Below are 17,463 nucleotides of genomic sequence, written 5' to 3' on the forward strand. Positions count from 1 at the left end.
TGTGTACTCTGGTGTTTCATTTCGTGGAACGAGTTGATTATTTGTTTGGAGGAGCAAAGGAAGACCTATTACCCACTATACAGATCAGTTCTATTCGGTTAGAGGTAGAGGGACAGTCCTCAACCATTATTTCTGGTAATTTGGCTTTAAACATAAATGAGGATAAGGTAGAAATTTCTCAATTTCTACCTGAGCCACTTACTACACCAGGTATCGTGATAGTACTGATTTTCGACATTGTCCTGTCATCCTGTTTAGCTGCAATGATTTAGTCTGACAACTAGTTCATATATTTAGAATTACTAGGATTCCTATACAGGAACAAATAGTGCCATGTGTTAGGTGTCTGACTGTAGTACATGAGGTTAGGAGTTCGACTCCCAGATGTGGCGTACTGAACAATGTGTGTTTTAACCACAAGCTAATATTTATTCCAAGAAGTCCCCAAAATTGTTTATACAATTTATTATAAGATTATGTGATTCAGTATATTTTACATATATGCAGATGTGTTAATAAAATTATACTGAATTAAGTTTATATACCAATTATTTACGTAATTTGATAACTAAAAAAAAACTCCACAATCTTGCTTGGGGACATACCATAATATTTGGATAAAAACTAGAGATGTGCACCGACCCCCGTGTTTTGGTTTTGGATCTGGATCTCCCCTGGTTTTGGATCTGAATCTGGTTTTGGATTTTTTTCCTCCATGTTTTGTTTTCGTGTTTTGGATCTGGATTTTTTGCAAAAAATCATAAAAACAGCTAAAACCACATAATTTGGGCATGTTTTTGTTCCTACAGTATTATTAACCTTAATAACAATCAATTTCAGGAATTTCCATGCATGTTTAACCACCTCACAGCTCACAATATTGATTTCACTATTTTTCACCAATATAGGCCAAAGGCTGCAGCGAGCTGGCTGGCTAAAGTAAGCAACAGAGCAGCAGCACAAACGCACGGCAGTTTAAAAAAATATCAGACATCTATGAAACATTGCCACACAGCAGTGGCAGACAGGATGGCAGTTTAATAAACTATAATAATGTCAGTCGGCAATGCCCCAAATTGTGCCAAATGTAAAGGAAAGAGGTGGAAGATGGAATTGTCCCTCTAACCCACTCTTATGTGGGATATTAAAAAGAACCTGCACAGTTTAACAAACCAAACACTTTAGCCACTAGGACTGACACTTTCATGGGTGAACTTCTTGGTTTGTCTGGGCCCCACAAAACATTTTTTGGAAGGACTACCTTCAATTAAGGAGGAGGTTGATGATGAGGGTGTTGGTGGTGGAGACCATGTTATGGTCCAAACTGCTGGTAGCTGATACTGGACTGCTTGTTATTAATTTACAAATTATAATTTTGTTAAACAAATTGCATGAACTCGCTGCAAATGACGTAACAGGGAGGAGGTGCCTAGATGGTTAACGTCCCTTCCTCTGCTAACTGGCTTTACAAATGGAACAGATGCCTTCACAACTGTTGTCAGAATTTAGATTAAAATAATTCCACACCCAAGACGTTGCTTTTCTGGCTTTCTTTTTATCATTGGCAAGAACTGCTGCCACTGGTGGCTGATTTACGCAAACCACATCCTTATCATCAACATCCACATTAGTGTCAGATAGGACACAAACTTCCCCCTCATCCTCCTTTTGCACTTCCTCCACACTATCAGCCTCATTTTTTATTATTTCACCATCTAATACTAGCACAACCATCATGGCGTCAGTGATCCGCTGTGAAACTGGGTGACAGCTGTTATACTTGCTTCATCTATCAAAGGACTGTTTAATAGTCAATTGTTTTTTTAAATTACTTCCGATCACGAATGAGGATGTAGATGATGATGCATCTGTTGGTGTTGGAGATCGAAGGCGCTTGGGTCTCACAGAGAGGGAGCAGGTAGGTGACACTGGACTTGTTAGGTTTTGAGTTTTGGAACTTGGCGATGTACACTTTGATATCTGATGAATGCGCTCCAAGTGACGTAACAAGGAGGAGGTTCCTAGGTGGTTTAGGTCCCTCCCTCTACTCACTCTTGCATGGCAATGGGCACATATGGCTTGACAACTGTTGTCCGGATCGGGATGGAAATAATTCCATACGTGAGAAGTAGATTTTTTGGTCTTTTGTCCCAGCATGATAACAAAGGGCTTTGGCTTTTTCAAACCATGGGCAACAGCTGTTGCCTTACTTACACAAAGGACATCCTCAGCATCAACATCCTCATCATCAACACCAACATCTTCATCATCAACATCTTCATCATCCTTAGTGCCTTCATCCACCAAAATATCCTCCTCCATGTGCAATTCCACAGAAGCATCCTCAATGACTACGTTTGCAAGATGTTGACTGCCCTTCCCCACATTTACAGAGGGCACACAAATGTTGGAACTTGGAGGATCTTCCAGTACACTAGTATTTAGGTCGGGCTCACACATGGCAACCGCGGACACACTTGCACTCTCCTCAGGATTTGTGATTTCGATTTCTCAAGGCACACAGTTGGTTTTTCCGGAGCTGTCTTAACAACTTTAACATTTTTAATTGGACCACCACCACTACTACTACAAGCAGAAGGGCTATCAGTAGAATCATCAGTCTTCTTCATAAAGTAAGAAGGCCAAGACCTTATCCTTTCCTTGCCACTTCGTGTAGTGAATGGCATATTGCCAATTATTTGTTTATCTAAAGTCAAATATCCTTTCAATTTTTTTTTCTTAATTTCAGTAAAACCTGCTTTACTACTAGTACCATATCGATGGCGTGACTTAAGCCCTGGGGCATGGGCCTTCCTAGAGGTAGAGGAAGTTGACGGCCTTGCACTGCTGGCGGCAGCTACAACATGTGGTTCTTGGCCTTGCTCTCCTGTCATGTGACAGCCCTCCATATTTTTTCTGCAGTCTAGAAGCCGTATCACAATCACCAATAGTGTAGCTAAGGTGCGATTACAAAATTAACACACATGCAGTCGTGCGCACACATAATATTAAAAAAAACCGACAAATGATGATTTATATTTTTTGTCAGCTCCAGAAGAACTTGGCCCCAGAGTAACGATTGATCATGACTGGAGTCTGGCAGCACAAGGTTGCAACTTGCATTACTTTCTGGATCTTGTCCACTACTACGGTTAAGCCGAAAACCCACGAACACAAACAAGAAAAAAATGACACTTTAATTGTTTATTTTTTTTATTGAACACGACTGTAGCCGCTGGATCTTGTGTGGTAATGTGGTTAAGCCTAGCACCCACGCACACACAGAAGAAAAAAATATATAAGACAGTGACACTTGTATTGTTTTTTTTTTTTAAGAACGACTGGAGTCGGGCAGCACAAGGTTGCAAGTGCAAGGTGCATTGCTGGCTGGCTCTTGTTCGCTACTGTGGTTAAGCCTAACACGCATGCGCACACACAGAAAAATATAAAAACTTAAAAAAACTGTCCCAGAGATGGACACAGCACAAGCCCAGGACACAGCAGACAGCCCAGATGGATCACCAGACAGCACCTTGACCAGAATGGATCAGCACAGTGATAGTGACAGCACCATGACCAGAGACCAGAATGGATCAGCTGACAGCACCGTGACCAGAGACCAGAATGGATCAGCAGTCACCAGCCCAGGACACAGCAGATAGCACCAGTACTCTCCCAGCCCTGTTCACTTTACACAGCCGGAGTGGAAATGGCGTCTGTTGCGTGGTCCCTTATGTACTACATTGATCATAGAGACGAAAGCTCGCGAACCGCGAGATTTCCGTCTCTATGGTTTTGCCTCGGTTTCGAGAACCGAGTAAGGCAGGAAACTCCGAACCTGCTTGGATTCGACTCTGTTATGCTAATTCGGGTGGCCTTGGTTCTCTGAGAACCGAACTCTGTCATCTGTAATCAAAACTTTACTGTGTTAACCTGTATGTAACAAAGTAAAGGGTTTTGTAAACTGTAAGAAGAGAAGCCAGCAGCAGGGGGTTGGTGTTCCTGAGGACCTCCCGTTACTGCTGCGGTGCTTCCAGGGACACTGAGGAGGCAAGGCCGTAACAGGGAGCTCAGACTGTAGGTGCTCCTGCTAGGATTATAGCCTGGGTGGCCTTGAAGATATGCCAGCAGCTGCCCTTATCTCGGCTGCAGGAAGACTGTCTCCCTGTAGCTGTGAGGATCTTCCTTCACTGTGGCTGAGGCAGGTGAGAGGGAGCAGAGGGGCCGGCACTACCTTCTGAGCAGAATATTACCTTCCAGCAGCTGCTTGTGGACTTATCTAACCAACTGTGATGTATTTAACCACTTGCGTGCCGTAATCACATGTGATCACGCCAGGCAAGTGGTTAAATACAGGAGGATGTAACTGAAGGTATACGTATATCTCCCATGTGAGCCTGCCCCCACCCCCAATACATCATATTGGATCCTCACTATTGCAGGGTTATCCATTGGGGCCAAATCATCAATGCTCCAAATGAAACTTCAGTCCATTCCCGCCTCCTAAATGTTGGGAGGTATGCTGGAATACAGAGGGAAGTATAGGGAGTAGAGGAAAGAAGGGTTTGGGGTTTTGGGGTAAAGGTGCAGCTCTGCTGAGAGGGATGCTTAAAAGGATGACGGACATTTTAAACTAGGATATAGGATGCAGATAGATATAATAATATTAGTGTATTGTCTCAAGATCAGGACCTCTGTATTCCATTGACTGCTCTGCCTCCAGGCTATCTGGTTCTGTGCTCTTTCTCTTTAGTTTGTGTATCGCATATATTTTGTTCTGTCTATCTCTTGGCTTTTTAATGAGCTTAAGTGTAGCCCATTCTTAGCAGCCTTCAGGTATGTTTAAGTACTCCCCGGCGGCCTGTGCAGCAAGTGTACGGGCGGTCGCCTGGCCGCCTGTACACACAGTGCGGTGTACAGATATATATGCCATCGGCTGTGCCGCACATCTGACGTGGTATGTCTGTGAACGACGACATTCAGACATATCATCTGTACACACTGGCCAACGCACACACGATATATTGGCTGTTCAATTGATTCAATTCATTAGTTGTGCTTAATATGAGAAATTACCTCTAGCATGGTAATGTATTAATCTGAAGAAAAGTAATAATCAGTCGTCATTTGGTTAGGCCCCTGTTTCCAAGCCAGTGGACTTTTGGCATTAGGTACGTTTAGCATAGGACGCAGGAAAACTTTTTTACTAGTGGCAGAATCATGAAGGTGCTCAGGGGTTGATGTATCAAGCAGAGAACACAGTGGTGAAGTTATCCATAGCAACCAGTCAGCTTCAAGGTAGCATTTATAAAGTACATTATATAAAAGGATAAATAGAATAATTTAGTATGGGCAACTTCTTCACTGGTCCACTGCTTCACTCTTTTCACCTTTTGATACTTCAACCTCTTAGGGGCCTATTTATCATCACTTATTTTTTACAAAAGCGGGTGAAAATTAACATTTTAATATACTTTTGTAAAAATGAAGTGTCAGCATTTTTTTTCTGAACTTGATGGTGTTATTGAACGCCATCCTGAGATGGCGTTCAGCCCCCAATAATCTTCACAGTGAAGATTTACAGGGCAGCCACTGCAGCAGAGGGATCTTTTCAGATCCCTCTATCTGTATCTCTCTCCTTACCAAAGCTGGCTCTTCTGTCTGGTGTCCCCAAGCAGGTCTGCCGTCTTGTGCTGCAACTTCTCCTGCAGGGGCGTCGGGGGATTGTGGTGGCGGGGAAGGGGTGGGATTACCAGGGCCGTAACTCTGTATCACAATACTTTAGGCAAGGAGGCATGATGAATGCCTCCGAATGGTTGTTTGAACTCACAGCGAGTTCAAAACATATTTATCACAAGTGATAATTATGTAATGAATAGACCCCATAGAGAGAAGAGAGAGGTTCTGAAACAAGAATATTGTAGTGTAGCTTAGAAGCATGGTGGAGAACTTCTGTGCTCTGTGAATGCATGGAAGCATTTTAAGTTGACAGACTACATTTATCTAAGTACATCATACATACCTACCCTCCCGATTTTCGCGGGAAGGTCATGATTTTTTGGGTAACTAGTGAAGTGGGCAGAATGGGGAGAATTTCCGTGGCAATCGCGAGTCCCCGCGTAGGGCTAAATGAGGCGATTCTCCATGAATTGCGTCATTTAGCCCTGCCTTTAGCTCCACCCCTATTTAAATTTAGTCCAATCACGGCAATTTGTCGTGAATGGGGCGTGGCTTGATGGCGTGACTCATCGGACCCCACCCCTGTCACAGCCCATCTGCTTGTCCTCCCCAGGCTTCTCCCAGGGAGGACAATCAGAAGGTAGGCAAGTATGCAGCACATTAGTGAGAGAACAATGACAAAAGAGCACAAATACATATTCTGTAAACTAGGTTGTTACAAACAGTGAAGATACTTGAAAAAATAAAATCCATCATTGATCAGTTCTGTGGCCGCCTGTTACTGTGACACATCTATAAATATGTGGTTATTTAAATAACCTAACCTGTAAAATAAAATATTGTTTATTTTTTTTATGGCATAAAAGAGCTTATTTAGCCAGTAACCCCCGATCCTCCTTGCAAATTTCCTGCAGATACTGCCTTCTTGATGCATAGATGCAGTACAGTATATCCTTTAAAAAAATAAGAGTATTTCTACAAAGTGGGGAACATGACATTGATAAGCAGACTAGCAGCACATTTCTGGACTTTGTAAATGATCCTTATTATGATTAGAGATAAATTGTTGTACATTATATAATGCAATTTAATATATACATGATACAAACAGGAGGAATCAATTGTGTTTGCACCTTTTGAAAATTTTTATAAACTGCTTTAAAAATGTAAGAAAAACGCCTGTGGCTATGTTGCCTAGTGGTTCCCTAGAGAGCCCAGCCACCATTTCTCTTTTTACTAAACATGCGCTTTGCATGTCCTATGTGGGTGTAAGTGAGTTGCTGACATTAAATCCAAACCAGCAAGAAGGTTTTTCATTCTACTGTACAGTATGATTATCCACAGATAAGTTGAAACAGAATCTTTGAATGCAAAATGTAACATGTTTAACTGCTATGTGATTTATCCACTGACATGAATGTATTTCTGGCAGGGGAGAAGCGGGCCTATCTTTCACTTCCAAGACCAGGGGTAAGTTATTTGATTTTGTCTTGGCTAACAAACCTGAGTACATTCTTGTAAACCTGACTATCTCTAATGATCACAAAGGAATGTTTAGACCAAAGGCAATTTAAATAGCAATTTCATGAAGACTTAAAATCTCATTGACATATGTAGGATTACCGGTTTTATATATATATATATATATATATATATATATATATATATATGTTAATCTTTCAAGAATTGATACTATATTCAATATCTTACTCATCTTCTGTGTGCACCTTTTTAATTATTTCCTTGTTTTTTAGAATGTTATGAAAAATATGTCAGAACCGCACATGCCATTTATTATGCCACAGTTTTAACGTGCATCTGATCAAACTTATGCACAATGGCTTATTAATGAGCTGTTAGTAAATATGAAGTATCTGTTTACCTAATTCTTACTCATTGATAATATTTTCTTATAAAAGAAATCTGAAATGTCTAGTATCACACAACATAATGTACATCCTCTTAGCCACCCTTATTGTGGGGCCAATATGAATATTCCATAATGCAGGGCTAGAAAGTTGAGCTATCGTGGTTTTCAGGGGACTGCTACACAATTTCAACGTTTGCCTTTTTTTTGTGTTTATTTTATTTTTTTTAAATAATTATAATGTTTGTGTAATATATGTAATCTTCATTATATGTTTTAAAAACATTTGTGTTTTATGGTGGATCCTTTTTCAGTATATGTTTGTATTCCTTATATCAACTTAGTTAAGTTAAGGTGAGTATCCAAAACACCATAAATCTGAGGTTATGTTAAGTAGTAATGGCTGAGATATATTGTCAGTCTTCTGGACTCTGTAAGTAGTAGCATATTCGGAGTAGTTATCCATACTTTTGTTACTTTGGGTGACAAAGCACATTATCTGCCATATTGATAAGAGTAAAGTTCCCTCTGTGACAAATGCTGAGAAACCACAGGCTCTAAATGCTACACTCTATTGAACCAGTAACCATTCCAGTCAAGCCTCCATTATATAATTAACTTCCAAGTACATGATCTTAAATCACTTGTCAAATAGGTTTAATCCCACCATGGCACCGTATGGGAAAAGTAGATGCTTCTTCCAGCTAGAGGCCTAAAGACAATATAAAATACACATCAAGCCTAAAACAAATTGTATGACATGCCTAAAAACTATTTCTTTCATATCTGCTGTTTCCTGAAAGCAAGGATTTCTGTAATGAGAAGCACTGCGGTCTGAATATCGCTTTCATGCACTAACAAGTCTTTTAATATTGAAGGAACTGTTTTGTATAACTTCAAACAGAATATTCCTCTTTTTGCTTCTAGCAGCAGATTTGCTTGTCCTTTGACATGTTAAAAAAAATGTGTGTATTACAACAACAGGGTATGTTGATTTCAAGTGTTAACCAGGCCATCTGGAAACACATGCATTTGTCAGCTCTGATTACAGCACAAGCTAGAGAGCATATTAATCCTTGCCAAGGGGAAGACTGATAACTAGATGCAACGGAAATTAAATATTACTCACAGCAACTTAATCTTGTTAGAAGTTTAAGTACTGGAAGTTTGCTGAAATTGCCTATGGAACCTGCAGAGACTAAGATTTTTATTACTCTTTATCTTTTAACACTGAAATTTTGTTTTAAGGTGTTTCATGACCTTTGAATCTGCATTACAGTAAAACATAAATACATACACTACCGTTCAAAAGTTGGGGGTCAATGTCCTTATTTTTTAAATAAAAGCACTGTTTTTTTTCAATGAAGATAACATTAAATTAATCAGAAATACACTGTATACATTGTTAATGTGGTAAATGACTATACTAACTGCAAATGTCTGTTTTTTTAAGGAATATCTACATAGGTGTATAGAGGCCCATTTCCAGCAACCATCACTCCAGTGTTCTAATGGTACATTGTGTTTGTTAAGCGCATTAGAAGACTAATGGATGATTAGAAAACCCTTGAAAACCTTTGTGCAGTTATGATAGCACAGCTGAAAATGGGTTTGCTCATTAGAGAAGCTAACGAGCAAACCCATTTTCATTAGAGAAGCTGTAACACTGGCCTTCCTTTGAGCTAGTTGAGTATATGGAGCATCACATTTGTGGGTTCGATTATATTCTCCAAATGGCCAGAAAAAGAGAACTTTCATGTGAAACTCGACAGTCTACTCTTGTTTTTAGAAATGAAGGCTATTCCATGCAAGAAGTTGCCAAGAAACTGAACATGTCCTACAATGGTGTGTACTACTCACTTCTGAGAACAGCACAAACAGGCTCTAACCAGAGTAGAAAGAGAAGTGGGAGGCCCCGGTGCACAACTGTGCAAGAAGACAAGTACAGTAGAGTCTCTAGTTTGAGAAATAGATGCCTCACAAGTCCTCAACTGGCAGCTTCATTAAATGGTACCCGCAAAACGCCAGTGTCAACGTCTACAGTGAAGAGGCGACTCCGGGATGCTGGCCTTCTAGGTAGATTGGCAAAGAAAAAGCCATATCTGAGACTGGCCAATAAAAGGAAAAGATTAATATGGGCAAAAGAACACAGACATTGGACAGAGGAAGATTGGAAAAAAGTGTTATGGACAGACGAATCGAAGAAGAACATTTGTGAGATGCAGATCAAGTGAAAAGATGCTGGAAGAGTGCCTGACGCCATCTGTCAAGCATGGTGGAGGTAATGTGATGGTCTGGGGCTGCTTTGGTGCTGGTAAAGTGGGAGATTTGTACAAGGTAAAAAGGATTTTGAATAAGGAAGGCTATCACTCCATTTTGCAACGCCAGGCCATACCCTTTGAACAGTGCTTGATTGGAGACAATTTCCTCCTCAGGACAATGACCCAAAGCACACCTCCAAGTTATGCAAGAACTATTTAGGGAAGAAGCAGGCAGCTGGTATTCTGTCTGTAATGGAGTGGCCAGTGCAGTCACCAGATCTCAACCTCATTGAGCTGTTGTGGGAGCAGCTTGACCGTATGGTACGCAAGAAGTGCCAATCAAGCCAATCCAACTTGTGGGAGGTGCTTCAGGAAGCGTGGGGTGAATTTCTTCAGATTACCTCAACAATTTAACAGCTAGAATGCCAAAGGTCTGCAATGCTGTAATTGCTGCAAAAGGAGCATTCTTTGACGAAAGCAAAGTTTGAAGGACAAAATTATTTCAAATAAAAATCATTATTTCTAGCCAATGTCTTGACTATATGTTCTATTCAGTTTGCAAATCATTTGATAAATAAAAGTCAGTTTTCTTGTAAAACACGAAATTGTCTGGGTGATCCCAAACTTTTGAACAATAGTGTAAATAAAATACATTGCTGAAATACACACCAAGGGGCTGATGCCGTTGAACGTACGTCTGTTTACAAGACCGTATCTTGTTTGTTTTTTAAATGTGCTTGCTTCGGAACTTATGGTTCCAAATGGATATCATTCCAATCCGCCCCAAAACAATATATCGGATGATATATCGTCTAATGTTTACCCAGCCTTAGACATTGGAAGTTTGGCTTTTGATTGCATCTACAGTTCCAACTGAAGAGACTTAGCTTTGATGTAAGGGGGAATTCTCACATAAGTAAAGTTCAGTGATGATGTGTCGATGGAACTAATGGGGTCCATACTTCTGCAACTGATTGCCGCAATTCCCATTTCTGCCAACGGTGGGGTCAGGGAATCGGGGATCCATAAAATGTTGAAAAATTTTAATTCCCTGATCCCGACCCAACAGAGGTCAGAATTGGTGTTTTTTTTTACATGTTGAATTTTCCCAATCCACTGACAGATCGGCGATTATCGATGGCCGTGGGTCGGAGCGGCAGAACAGGAATCGAGGCCGTAGATGTATGGGCCCCTTAAGGGATGTGCAGAGTTGGACTTGAGCGTAAATAGTATTCTTATTATCTATTATATAATGCCACTAGGTGTGCACAATACAGTACAGGGTATTAATATGCCTATTTCCAGGTGTATCTTTTGCACTGAGTATAGGGTAGGTGTAAGTGCACTCAGATTATGATTAGTAGCAAACCAGATACAGGAGCTGTTGCATCACAAGATGTGTACAGTGTGAATATATACATTGCTTTCCCATGCACGCAGTTTGCGAGCAACATACTCCTGAATTACGTTCTACTCTGCTTCAGTCCCTAAAATGCTCACTTTTTTTTTTTTTCATTTATTGGTTTCTGCATTTGATGTGATCATATAATGGAACAATAGGCAGTTTACTGTAATCCTTACATTTCCACCTCTCCTTTCATTTTCTGTTTTGATGAATTTGTGAAAATACACATTTTTCAGGAGGCGAGTTAGATGACCCAGTAGCTGTATCTCTGTGGTAATTGTCCAGAGGTATTTGCAGTCTATACTTTTAGTAGGCTTTGTATGGGCAATGGAGGAGAAATAACTAGCATTGTGAAATGAGCAAATGTTAGCGATTTCATTGTCCCTGCTTATTCTTGATCCAATTTATACATCCGTCAGTTCTCTTTCCATGTATACAGAAAAAAAGGAGATTTGCCCCCCAGCACACTGCAGCAAAAACAATACTTAAATCCTACATGATAATAGCGATTCAGAGGTATTAGTTACATACATTTGCAAATATATGAATAAGCGCCAGGCCAATCATCAAGGCTCCTCTATACTGGCGTCCCTAGCATTAAGGGGTTCACGTCCGAGAAGCAAGGCACCCCAAAAAAATTCCAACCAAGGGCCATCCCCAGGGCATCACACAAAAAAGGGAAAAAGGTGATAGTGAAGTATAAAGAAAAGATGTGTAAGTATAAATCAATAAGTGTTAATGAAATGAGAAAGAATTAAAATGACATAAATAATATACAAACAAATAGAAAAGTGGTAAAAGTATTCTATGTGAATTAAGTGGTGATGCCATGAGAAAGGCCCAGTCAGAACCCCCCCCCGGGGGCCCCACTCCCAAACGCTCACCCCAAAATAATTATTGCTACATAATAGTAGCACCCACTCTGGGTCATATAATTACAATTGATGTACTGCATGATAACAGTACATATAAAAGCTGAGAGCTAACTTACCTTGGAGGTACCCCAAAAAACCTCCACATGGCACTATAAGCATCAGCACATCCTCCTAATGCTGACTGCCTTCATGCCTCTCCAAACTTGCAAAAGAAATGGTAGTTGCTCAGATCAGCTTAATTGCATAACACAGGTGCTTGTAAAGGGCGGGGTTTACTCTGAACACAGAAAAAAAAGGAGATTTATCCCCCAACACAATGCAGCAAAAACAATACTTAAATCCTACATGATTATAGCGATTCAGAGGTATTAGTTACATACATTTGCAAATATATGAATAAGCGCCAGGCCAATCGTCAAGGCTCCTCTATACTGGCGTCCCTAGCATTAAGGGGTTCACGTCCGAGAAGCAAGGCACCCCAAAAAAATTCCAACCAAGGGCCATCCCCAGGGCATCACACGAAAAAGGTGATAGTGAAGTACTTGTGTTATGCAATTAAGCTGATCTGAGCAACTACCATTTCTTTTGCTCTTTCCATGTATTGCTGTCTTCTAAGCACTATCTTACTAGTGTATCTGTTCAGTGTTGTTGTTTAATAATTCGAGCACACCATTGGAGTTTAGATTTATTTTGCCAAATCCATCGACAACTGCTAAAGTACAGTGGGTCAATGACAGGCATGGGGCAGTTGTGGTCCATCAGACTGGCCAATCCACCAAACAACGATGTGCCATGTGTGGTTTAAAATATTTGTGGTTACCTGGGCACAGATCCTAGTTTTTACTGCTTGGGCCATTCGGCCAGGTAGTCAAGTGTATAGTTCTTATAATTTTAACAGCATAATCTTGTAAGAAATTATACTGTTTAGCTTCTGCAGCTTGTAGTTAGAAAGGCTTCTTATAGCCAGCTTAATATTAATAGGTTAACAGGATATTTACATTGTACATTAGTATATATTGATGGTTCTAAAATACTTGAAGTGAAGTACTTCCGTCTATTCTTGATGGTCTATGTTTTGGGGTTTTCTTGAAGAGATCCTTCTTTTTCTCTCCTTCATGACTTTGTTAGTATAGATTCTTTCCCCACACTCATTGAAATTAAGCATTTAGTTGGGCATGTTTACCTGTGCCTCCCTTAACTTTTCTATTTTCTTTAGCTATTTGTATTGACTAGTTTGTGGAAATCATTCCCCCACTGCAATTTATCAACCTGTGAAAAAGAGATTTTTCATCAACTACTTGCAAAGCAGTTATGTGTTATTCAGGCCTTACACTGTGAGGTATCTCAGGTATTACATATTGCTCTTGCCTATCAAGTCAGCATGGAGCTTTTCACTCTATGTTAAACCTGAAACTATCTGCAGTGTTGTATGGAATGGACCCTGAACACTGTTCTGGGTGTATGAATACTCCCACACAGGACCTCATCCAGGGCTGGATTATACCTTCGGCGGGCCCAAGTCGCTCCTAGGCGGCGTGGCCTCTGGTGAGTAGAACGCTGTGCTGCGGATGGCTGGGTAGTGTGCTAGTGGCAGCAGGCCACATGCAGGTGCCGTGTGGCAGCAATGGTGCCGCACACAGGGCCCTGCACTCTGCGGCAGCACCACTTGTACACCCCATGTTAGAGGCAATAAAGGGCCTAAATAAATCGCCCTACTATGAAAAACCGTTCTCCAGCAATGTTTTCCTAACGTCCAAATTACAGTGAGGCCTATTTCTATTCATCTGCTGCTTAAAGTCTGTAGTTTTTACTTTTTTCGGGACAGGTTAGTCACTGCCGGCAGTCATCTCCTCCAGCACCAACATCTAAGGAGACATGCTCCTTCTTTATACTGACAATTCAAACCACAGACAAAAACTGATGTTATTTAGTGTTGCCGCTAGATTACAGGTAGGGCTGAGGGTGCAGGCAGGGAGTATCTCGGCACGCGTGCTCCTGAAAAGGAGTCACACTTGGGGGCATGCCCAGCACTGACGGAGGTGCTGGGCTTCCCCCAAGCCTCCCCTCACGGTGGAAAGATGGTGTGCGTATGCGAACGGCACCAATTCACCCAGCGGAGATCGGTCACCACAACTTTTCGCACCAAAGGAACACTGCAGTCTGCGGGTGGGGAAGGCACAGGGCAGGCTGCTTTAGTGGGTTGCTGCTAAAAGGGCATGGCGCGGCGTACCGCTAAAACAACTTAGAGGGAACACTTTTTTTGGTTTATTTTCACCAAAGTTACATATATGTGAAATGATGCAGGCACTAAAAAAATAAAAAAATAACACAATGTATAATCAGTAGATGTACTAAACGTGAAGCATACAAATAACAGTGACAAGTAAATATATGAATTTGAAATATTCACTTAATTAAACTTAAAGGGTGACAGTATTCCCAGGTGAATAAGATATGTGGAAAATAGAAATAAGGAGCACATAATAATTAAATAAATTGTAATGTAAATTTAAAAAGTGAGTGGGCCATCTACTGAACATTAGTACTGAGGGGCTTATCTGTCATTCTGAAGATTCTTTGGATATTGGACGATATACACACTCTAAGGTGATGCTTTAAAACAGCAAATCTAGGAGTTGATTCTGAGTTGGGAGCAAAGCAAAAAAAAAGCTAGTAACTGTGCACCTTTCAAAACCATGCTGCACTGCAGGTGGGGCAGATGTAAAAGATTTAGTTTTGGGAGGGGCATGTCCAAACTCAAATCTAAATTGCAATATAAAAGTAAAGCATACTTACCTACTTAACTTCTTCACGGGAGATTACCGGGGAGCAGACATTGGTGGCCGCCTATGGAGGCAAATTGCTGCGAATCACAGGAGCTTGATTGGGGGGCGGGGCTAAATGATACTGTTTAGCATCATTTAGCTCCGCCCCCTCCATACTTAGCTGCGAGTCACGGCAATTATGCCGTAATTCTCTGCATTTATCTCCCCATCCTGCCCACTTCACTAGGAAGTGGGCAGGATGCGGGAGATGTGAATACTCTTCCAGGGGCGCGGGAGGCTCCCTTACAATTCAGGAGGCTCTCAACACTTCCTGGAGGGTAGGTAAGCATGAAGTAAACAAACAATGGTGGTAAGAAGCGCTGCTAAAATAATTAACTCTACAATGATATTTAATATTCACAATTTATTGACATGGTCTCAATCAGGGGCATATCTACAATGGGTGCAGGGTGTGAGGTGCACACGGGCCCCTGGGTCCAGGGGGGCCCCACACTGCACACCCTGCACCCATAGCATACTTACCTCTCCGGAGTCCCATGTAGGAGCGGGTAAATGACTGGAAAATGGCAGCGGCGCCCATTTTCCTGTCATTTGCGCATGCGCAGTACAGGGAAAATGGCTGCCATGGCCATTTTGCCGGTGACCTGTGCATACCCTATAGACTCTGGACGCACTCTAGTGCACAGATTCTATAACTTCTGCGCTGGCCGCGCACAGCTCAGTCCGCTGCCGGCCGCCGGACAGAGAGGAGGGGACCCGTGTCGGAGACTGCACACGGGCCCCCTCCTCTCTAGAAACGCCCCTGGTCTCAATATACAAAAAAACAAAAAAGAATTTCACATAAAATGCGCATATAATTGTTAATAACCTTAAATAAGAGTGCTATAAATCTTAGGCTTAAAACAAGCTTCTTAATAATGAATAATAATTTAATATATTAGATCTGTTCTTCTAATGTTAGACCAGCCACTAAATATTAGTAATCTCAGCCACTCAGCCCCTATATGTTAGTAGTTTCAGTCCAACTAGTGGGAATTGGTGAGCGAATCCAACTTGCAATTGTTAGAAACTGTCAGTCCAATATATATTCAAGCATGCTCTTTTGAATTTTTATAATTACCATACATGGTGTAATCAACGCTGTTTTCTAACCATCGTATACCATGAAATAAGTCTTTCCTATTAATCCGCTGCCAGGATTCCCAAAATGCAGTCCAGAATGGAGATCCAATAGGTCTCTGGTCCACAGCTCCACCACAGGTATTTTAAGGTGTGCAATGACGCTTCCCCCAAATAGAGCTGGTATTATTAATGGCTGGATACTTTCTTATTCCTGTAACGCGTTTCCCCGCCTTTAGCATAAGAATCAGCGGCTTCCTCAGACAGAAGTGGCCATGTCAATAAATTGTGAATATTAAATATCATTGTAGAGTGAATTATTTGAGCAGCGCTTCTTACCACCATTGTTTGTTTGTTTTTTTCTTATATTCTGTATACTTTTAGCAAATACCGACCATTAGAAGCAGAAGTTCAAATAAAGTTGACAATTTAGCAGAATATGTGCTGAGTGAAATTTGTTGTTCATTTTATGTATGAAATAAAGCCAGTATTTCTGGGCTAAATGCAAAAGCAGAGAGTATTTACCCTGCATGCAAAATTATTATTTTTTTTTTTCCTTTACTCTCAACTAAACTGGGTACACACTGAGCAGGCGATATATCTGTCGTGCTTCGGCAGGTGTGTACAGACGATATGTCTGTGAACAACGTTGTTCACAGACACATCGCATCTGTCCTACAGCATAGCTGTAGCCGATATCTTACAGATATATACCGGCACGTCTGGCTGTGTGTACGGGTGACCCACTGACTGCACGTACACTTGCTGCAGGTACCCGCCAGTGACTGACATCTCAAATTGGTGGGCAATTTAAATGCCTGGCAAGTGATGTCAGCACTTACACATCCGCCGAAGATTAGTAAGTGTGTATGCACTTACCGATTGTTATGTCGGTGGGGTGGTCGAATGGCCGTCCCGTCAGCCAGGTGTGTACCCAGCTTAAAAATCAGCCCGTGTGTACCCAGCTTAAAAATCAGCCCCATAGTGTAGTACATAAAGTCAGTAATTTAAAAATATATAGGCATCCGGACATGATCTTATATTGTACCATATATGAAGTTCAAAAAAACTCATATGAAGCTTTTCCAATGTACAGAGTACTGTAGGAAAGGTGGGTTAGGCTACTTACCTTCAGGTGTCGGGATTCTGACTGCCAGGATCCTGTACCCAACCTGTGGAAAACGAGTATGACAAGAATGACTTAAAACAAAATTGCCTGGAAGCAAAGGTAAAAATACTGAAAAGTATTAATTACCACAACATTACAGTTCTTTTGTAGCATATTTGATATGAAATTAATTGATATGGATCAATTGTAACCTATTCTCTACTGTGTGCATTTCCTATTAAGCTAAACAGATTTATATTGTACAATAAATGAGGTGGCCTTATAATTACACAAACTTCTGTGACAAACAAATCATCCTGATTCACAGGAGACTACTTCAGTTCCAGCCAAGCACATCACTGT

General features: G+C 41.1%; 1 protein-coding gene across 2 annotated transcripts in view; it reads left to right on the forward strand.

The window, feature by feature from the left end:
- Window positions 1–17,463, forward strand: part of CTNNAL1 (catenin alpha like 1) — a 333,934-nt gene that overhangs the window by 256,610 nt on the left and 59,861 nt on the right. For both annotated transcript variants that reach the window (XM_088476289.1, XM_088476290.1), the window contains exon 12: window positions 7,112–7,149. In XM_088476289.1, coding sequence (XP_088332415.1) covers window positions 7,112–7,149 — 38 coding nt within the window. The remainder of the gene's footprint in view (window positions 1–7,111; window positions 7,150–17,463) is intronic.

This window comes from Taudactylus pleione, unplaced genomic scaffold, assembly GCF_031769625.1.
Source record: "Taudactylus pleione unplaced genomic scaffold, aTauple2 ptg000186l, whole genome shotgun sequence".
Taxonomy (NCBI): domain Eukaryota; kingdom Metazoa; phylum Chordata; class Amphibia; order Anura; family Myobatrachidae; genus Taudactylus; species Taudactylus pleione.